The sequence below is a fragment of the Carlito syrichta genome, unplaced genomic scaffold (genome assembly GCF_000164805.1).
Source record: "Carlito syrichta isolate Samal-C Ts95f unplaced genomic scaffold, Tarsius_syrichta-2.0.1 Scaffold113510, whole genome shotgun sequence".
Lineage (NCBI taxonomy): Eukaryota > Metazoa > Chordata > Mammalia > Primates > Tarsiidae > Carlito > Carlito syrichta.
The window spans coordinates 84,959-92,845 of record NW_007057606.1 but is presented as its reverse complement, the minus strand read 5'-3'; the positions used below and the strand labels follow the sequence as shown (position 1 = coordinate 92,845).

Here is a 7,887-nt window from a genome sequence, read left to right as displayed (position 1 = left end):
CTCGCCAAGTTGCCCAGGCAGGTCTCGAACCCGCGGGCTCAGGCAATCCACTCGCCTCAGCCTCCCAGAGTGCTGGGATTACAGGTTGAGCCACCAAGCCTGGTCAACTCTTATTTTTTTTTTTGAGTCGAAGTCTCACTCTGTCTCCCAAGCTGGAGTGCAGTGGCACCTGCTGGGCTCAGGTGATCCTTCCGTCTCAGCCTTCCAAATAGCTGGAACTATAGCCATGAGCCATCCCACTTGGCTATTTTTTTGATTTATTATAGAGACAAAGTAACACCAAGTTGTCCAGGCTGGTCTCGAACCCGTGGGCCTAGGCAGTCCTCTCGTCTATGCCTCTCAAAGTGCTGGGATTACAGACGTGAGCCATAGCGCCCAGTTTATGTAACTCTTTGAAAAACAGAAGTACTGCAGCAAGGAGTACCAAAAAGAATAAAGTAGATCTACATGTGTTTAGACATTTTTACTTTTTTTTTTTTTGAGTGGGAGTCTCACTTCGTCACCCAGACTGGAGTGCAGTGGCACACTCCCGGCCACTGCAGCCTCAACCTGCTGGGCTCCAGCGATTCTTCTGCCTCAGCCTTCCAAGTAGCTGAAACTACAGGTACGCACTACCAAACCCAGCTAATTTTTTATTTATTGTAGAGACGAGGTCTCGCCAAGTTTCCTGGTCTGGTCTGGAACATGCGGGCTCAGGCGATCTACTTGCCTCGGCCTCCCAAAGTGCTGGGATTACAGTTTGAGTAACCAAGCCTGGCCCCACTGACAGTTTTTTTTTTGAGTTGGAGTCTCACTCGCTCAGATTGGAGTGCAGTGGCTGGGAGCGGCCACTGCAGCCTCACCTGCCGGGCTCCGGCGATCCTTCGGCCTCAGCCTTCCAAGTAGCTGGAACTACATGCGCGCGCTACCACGCCCAGCTCATTTTTGATTTATTGTAGAGATGAGGTCTCACCAAGTTGCCCAGGCGGGTCTCGAACCCGCGGGCTCAGGCCATCCGCTCACCTTGGCCTCCCAAAGATCTGGGATTACAGGCTGAGCCACCGAGCCTGGCCCACTGACAGTTTTTAGTGAGATGATGGGACTTTAAAGTGTTTCAGGTTCTCAGTATTTCACATCTTCTAGGGGACAGCAATCTTGGTAATCAGGAGCAAAAGGGTTGAAGCCATGGTAACAAGAGTCTACTGTGTTAGGAAGTATTCCTCAGGAAGAAAGAATGGTGGAATCAGGGAAAGGACACTTCTGAACACAGGAAAATAATCACTGCTTCCCAGGTGCAGTTTACTAGAACACTGGAATGGCTATGATGCAGACAAAAGCCCCGAGAGTGTGTTTAGAAAAGGGGTTTGAAGAGAAACGTAGTTAACTTATCTCTACCACTGTCCAGGGAACTTCCATAGACTGACTGGCAGTCACATTCCTCAAGAGAAGAGCGATTTCCCACCCATGACAAAAATCTCTCTTAAAGCTTGACAAAAATCTCTCTTAAAGACATCTAATTATCTTCCTGTGGATTTATAATCACTAAGCAATTTACCAGCTTGACAAAAATTCCTCTTAAAGACATCTAATTGTCTTCTGGTGAATTTATAATCACTAAGCAATCTACCAGAACAGGGATGCCTCTACAAACTACCTTCCTAAACTAGGTGTACATCCCACCATAAGTCAGTCAGTTATTATGCCTGCACAAATTGGTCTTAGGATTTTGAAGGCTGCACATCAGTGTTTTTCAGGGTGAACAACTTGGTTCTAGTCCTGTAAAACACGAGTCAAAAGCAAGTCTCAGGTTAAGTCATTCTTTGGGTGGAAAAAACTTTTAACGCCTGTGTACTGGTTAAGAATCATACAGGACTTCTGTGTGATGCAAGTGGGCAAGCTGGTTTCTTTTTAAGAGAAAGGAAATGTAAAGAAAGACATGGCCCAAAGGCAGCTGAGGGCACAATTCCTATCACAGGTTTCTCCAGTAGCCACAGCTCAGATACTTCTCAGAAAAGGGGGCAGCTTTCTAAACGACCAATTCTCTTGTATACCTTACTAAATGTGCAGCAGGCAACATTTCAAGGCTAGGTAAACGATCAAGTCCCACCGAAAAAAAGAAAAACCACCCTCAAGTTCTGGGTATTAAAAGCATCCGGATAAATATGTCCCAAGTCATCTCCTACACGGTGTCACTGGGTGGCCCAAGAGTGACTTGCCTTTTTCTCACTCTGCATCTGATCCACTGAGCAAATCCCACTGGTCACAGCGCACCATTTCTCATCATCTCCGCTGTCTGCCCATCTAATTCAAGTCACCAGCTTCTATAGTCAAACATACTGAAAGAGCCCGTTGTCCCTGTCCACTACTCAAGCTCCAGTGCTCTCTTGATACAAAAGCCAGAGTGATTTTTAAAAATCGAAATCAGATTTTGTTGCACATCTCTCAAACCCTTCCGATAACTTTCCTCATACTCAGAACAGAATCTCAAGTCCTGGTCATGCCTAGGAAGCTTTGCGCAGCCCCTAGCTCCTCGAGCTACTTCTTCTCAGCCCTGCCTAATGTCCCTCCTCCCACAGAGGCTTCTTTTCTGTTCCTCCAACACATGAAACACGTGTCTACTTCAGGTCTTTTACTTGCCATTCTCACAGAACAGAATGCCCAGACGGCATGTTCCTTCATTCCATCCAGGTTTTTTGTTTTTTGTTTTCCCAAATGTTATCTCCTCAGAAAGACTTCCCCAACAACCGTGACTAAAATAGCATCCTTGGTGTCCTCACCTTGCTGTTTTTCTTCAATGCTAAGCACTGACTGACAATCACTGTCTGTTGGTCATCTGTCTCCCACACTAGAATAGACACTTTCTGAGAGCTGGGATGTTGATCACTGCCATTTCTTCAGCCAGTTAGAACTCAAAACAGAGCAGAGCAGGTATTTAATAGAAATTTGCTCAACAGGGAATGAACATTCTGGTTTCAGTAAGTCGTTGAGCTCGCCACTTCCTTGAATTTCATTTCACATGCCTGTGATACTACCACTGAAGGCCAAGTAACTTTCCAAAAGTTCTTCTGAGCATCTCCTCTTCGGGACCTCTGATCTTAGCCTATTACCTTCTGCCAAGAAGGACACAAAGAGAGATGGGAGACAGTTGCAAGCTCACGTTGTGGTAGGCATGAGGGGCTACCTGGCAATACCTGCCAAATTAAGTGTAGACTCAACACAGCAGCCAGAATGCTCTTTTTAAAGTAAGAGTCATCCTTTCAAAACACAAGTTGGATTGTTACAACAGCTACAATGGCTCCCCATTTCTCTCGGACTATCCCCAGGTGTTCCTGTGCCGGGCTTGAGGCCCTATCAGCTCTGGCCTGCTCCCTCCAATGTCACCTCCCGCTCATTGCTGCCCCATGCTCACTCTGTTCCAAACGCACTGGCCTACTTGTTCCAAGCAGACCGGTCCACTCCTGCCAGAGGGCACGTCCACTGGCTGTTCTCTCCTCTAGAAATGCTTTCCAGACTTTACAACTCCACATGGCACATCCCTCCATGTCCACTCAGACACTGCTTTCACGAGGCTCTCAGCAGGGTCCTCTTATGAACACGACAGCCTGGTCATGTTAGTGGAGTCCCCTCGCCAGGCTCTGCTTTCCCTTTTTCCACGGTGCTTCTGCCTCCCAACATAGTATACATTTTACTTATTTATTAATGTTTGTCTTTTCTCTTACTAAAGTACAAGCTCCATGAAAGTAGGAGTCCTCACCTGTTTAGTTCACTGACTTCAAGCATCCAGAACAATACCTGGCATGCAGCAATCATCCAAAAATACTTGTAATTGAAGGTAAAGAGTCTTCTGGCCTTTTATTTGCTTATTTTATAGTTTGAGAGTCAGAGTCTGGCTCTGTCACCCAGGCTGGAGTGCAGTGGCGTGATCATAGTTCACTGCAGCGTTAATCTCCTGGGCTCAGGCAATCCTCCCGCCTCAGCCTCCCGAGTAGCGGGGACTATAGATGCATGCCACCATGCCTGACTAAGTTTTTACATTTTTTTGTAGGGGGTCTCTCAGTGTTGCTCAGGCTGATCTCAAACTCCTGACCTCAAGTGATCCTCCTGCCTTGACCTCCTAAAGCACTGGGATTACAAGGATTACAGGTATGAGCCACCACTCCTGATCTTTTGGCCTTTATCCTGAGAGATTGCTTATGTCAGGGCTGCTTCTATTTTTGTTTTGTAGAGATGAAGTCTTGCTATGTTGCCCAGGTTGGTCTCAAACTCTTGGGCTGAAGCAATTCTCCCACCTCTCCCCCAAAGTGCTGGGATTACAGGTATGAGCCATCTTGCCTGGCCAGGGCTGTCTTTGAAGGTGATATAACTATCACAATTTGAAGTTAATCTACAAGTCATGAGGAGGTAATAATACAACATATAGAAAAACAAGACAAAACTAGACTAGGAGTAAAAAATCCTGGATTTTGTGCTCCAATTTCATTTGGAACCAATTATATGATTGACAATGTACTCGACATCTTAGTTTTCCAACTGAATAGTAAGTAAAAGAATAAGAAGATGAAATGAGACAAAGTAAAAATACAGAAGGTACACAATTGCATTCTGAGTTATTTTTTATTTCAGAGGGGAAATTCCTTCCTCCTTCTCCTACTCTGAAGATTTTAGGGCCTAGGACATGACATGAATACTTCCCTTTAATCTTTTCCCCTTTGGGGGCTCTATAAGCAGATTAATCCAGGAAACGAAAATCATGTGCTAGACAGTTTTAGAAATATTAATATATTTGATCATTTAGCAAAGGGGTAGAGGTATGGCACACAAGTAGAACTTAAGCAAAAAAAAAAAAAAAAAAAGAAAGAAAGAAAAAGAAAACAGGAAAGAAAAAGAACCAACTATCAACTAAATTATTCATCATAAGCAAAATATCATGGTAAGATATAGTAATGGAACCATGCCACTCAGACACCCTAGGGAAGAAATAGGCTTTGGCAGGTTGTCTCACCAGCTATTTTTAACAATAGAAGAATAGGGCACCAAGTTAAAAAGAGAAACCATATAAAATGGATGCTAGCCAGCAGGCTCCCAAAGGACCAGCTGATCCTTACCTGGCAATGCTGAGGCTCAAACAGAGCAGCCCTCAGTGGAGATGAAAGCATGCTTTGCTTGAGCCAGTTACCCAGAAGGAAATACAGCTGTGCCATACAAATGCCATGAAAATGTAAAACTAGAGTGAAAGGTGCACTGAGAGATACTTTGGTAAGTCTGAAAAGAAAGAAATAACATTTCTATTAACTATTACTCGGGCAACTTATTAGTACCAAGCGCTACTTTGGATTGGAATATTTTAGGGTGAAAATAATCAAACCAGAGAACTGAAGTGATAGATTTTCCAAGTCTGAAGAACACATGCAACTACACAAGGGCACTGGATTGACCCTGACACCTACAGACCCAGTTACTATGTTTTGGAAAATTTGTTGAGGGGAGACCTAGCCCAATAAGCAAGGGAGAGAAAAGAAGGAATCATCATATGTGACAGACACAGTTCATCTTAGGCAATATAATCCCCTCCACCCACAGATCTTTCTCTCTCTTGACTTTGGTAAAACCAAACACGCTCAAATCCTGCCTGACTCACATTCATTATATCCTTCTTGTAGTTTTGAGTTTATCCCACTCTGAATCCTAAACTCAGAGATAAAATGGCTTACAGTGAAGTAGGTTTCAAGCTTGGGTGGAAGAAGACAATCATTTTCAAATGAGTAAATTGAGATGAAGAAACCCTAGAGTTTCCAGAAACACAGGCCATAGGGCTAGTAAGTGAACAGATGTGGACAACTCTGCCAGGACAGTCACGTTTAAGATGGCTGGATTTCTTAGGAATTCATTTCCGGTTTGTTTCTCAGGAAAAAGAAGGGGGTAAAAAAAGCCCTCAAATAATGAGCCACTTGATCTTACCACGTCAATCTCCGTGTTGGAATGTCCCATGTTACAAACGATGCAGCTATTCTTCATTCGGTCCAAGTGCTCTCTAGTTACCACATTCTTGTTACCTTAAAAACAGAAGACATAAGCCATGGAAAGGAGTGAAGGTGGACCCCCACCTCATACAACACATAAAAATCAACTCCAAATGGACCATCACCTAAATGTTAAAGTGAAAACTATAAAACTGGGAGGAGAACATACAAATCTTTGTGATCTTTGGTTAGGCAATGGTTTCTTAAATACAGTACCTAAAGAGCTTGCAACCGAAGGAAAAATAGATTAAGTTAGACTATGTCAAAATTAAAAACTTGTGCATTACTAAGAAAATGGCATTACTAAGAAAGTAAAAAGATAACCCACAGAATGAGAAGACAAATCTAGTATGGGACTTGTATCCAGAATACAAAAGGAACTCTTACAACCTTATACTAAGAAGAGAATTAAAAAATGGGCATTTGAATAAACATTTCTCCGAAGAAGATGTACAAATGGCCAGCAAGCACATGAAAAGATGGTCAACACCAACAGTCATAATGGAAATGCAAATCAAAACTACAACTACTACAAAGATACCACTTTGTCTCCCTCTTTCGTTGTCATAGGATGGTGACAGTCAAAAAGATAAACATCTTGGTGGAGAAATGAGAATGCACATGCATCGTTGGTGGGACTGCAAAAGGGTGTAGTCACTTTTTTAAAGTTTGGCAATTCTTCAAAATGTTAAAAATAGAGTTACCACATGATCCGGCAATTCAACTCCTGGGTATATGTCCAAGAAAACTGCAAATACACATCCATGCAAAAACTTGTGTGTTTGCTTTGGGTGTTACAATGTCCATAGCAGCATTTATCCTGTTATTTTGTTTTAGAGTCAGGGTCTCACTCTGCCACCCAGGCTGGAATGCAGTGGCACAATCTTGGATAATTTTAGCCTCCAACTACTAGGCTCGTGATCCTCCTGTATGAGCTTTCTGAGTAGCTGGGACTCTAGGCATGAGCCACCACACCTGGCTAATTTTTCTTTATTTTTTCAAAGAGATGAGGTCTTGCTATGTTGCCCAGGCTGGTCTCGAACTCCTGGGCTCAAGCAATCCTGCCACTTTGGTCTCCCAAAGTGCTGGGATTATAGGCTTTCTAATGGCCAAAAATTAAAACAACCCAAATTGTCCATCAATTGATGAATAGATAAATAAAATGTGGCACATCCATACAATGAAATACTACAATAATAAGAAGAAATAAAGCACTAGTACTTGCAATTACATGGACGGACCTTGAAAGCATCATGCTAAGTAAAAGAAGCTGGTAACAAAAGATCATATGTTGCATGATTCCATTTAGATGAAATGTCCTGAGTAGACAAATCTCTACAGACAGAAAGATTAGAAGATGCCTAAGGCTGGGGGAGGGTGGAAGATGGAATAAGGAACGATTGCTAATGGTATTGGTTTCTTTTGGGGTGAAATAGATAATGGGATGTTGCACAACTTCGTTAAAAACCACTGAAGTGTAGACTTTAAAAGGGTAAACTTTATGGTACGTGAATTATTCCTCAATTAAAAAATTAGGTTGTACTAATGTGTATAACCCTATGAATTTACTAAAAAACCGTGAGTTGTACACTTTAAATAGGTGAAATGTATAGTATGTGGATTGCATCTCAATAAAGCTATTTTTAAAAAGATCCAGCGGATTGATATCGAACCAAGAATACCTTCTTATGGTCCCTCTTCTCTGCCCCAGCTCTCTGAGGCTACAAATATATTTTTATTTTTAAATATTCTAATTTTCAGCCGGGCTCGGTGGCTCAGCCTGTAATCCCGCGCCTTTGGGAGGCTGAGGTGGGTGAATTGCCTGAGCCCGTGGGTTCGAGACCCGCCTGGGCAGCGAGACCTCATCTCTACAATAAATCAAAAAATC

General features: G+C 43.1%; 1 protein-coding gene across 3 annotated transcripts in view; it reads right to left on the bottom strand.

Moving 5' to 3' along the window:
- Positions 1-7,887, bottom strand: part of AHCYL2 (adenosylhomocysteinase like 2) — a 60,976-nt gene that overhangs the window by 9,121 nt on the left and 43,968 nt on the right. For all 3 annotated transcript variants that reach the window (XM_021719009.1, XM_021719017.1, XM_008071566.2), the window contains exon 12: positions 5,938-6,032. In XM_021719009.1, the coding sequence (XP_021574684.1) occupies positions 5,938-6,032 (95 nt within the window). The remainder of the gene's footprint in view (positions 1-5,937; positions 6,033-7,887) is intronic.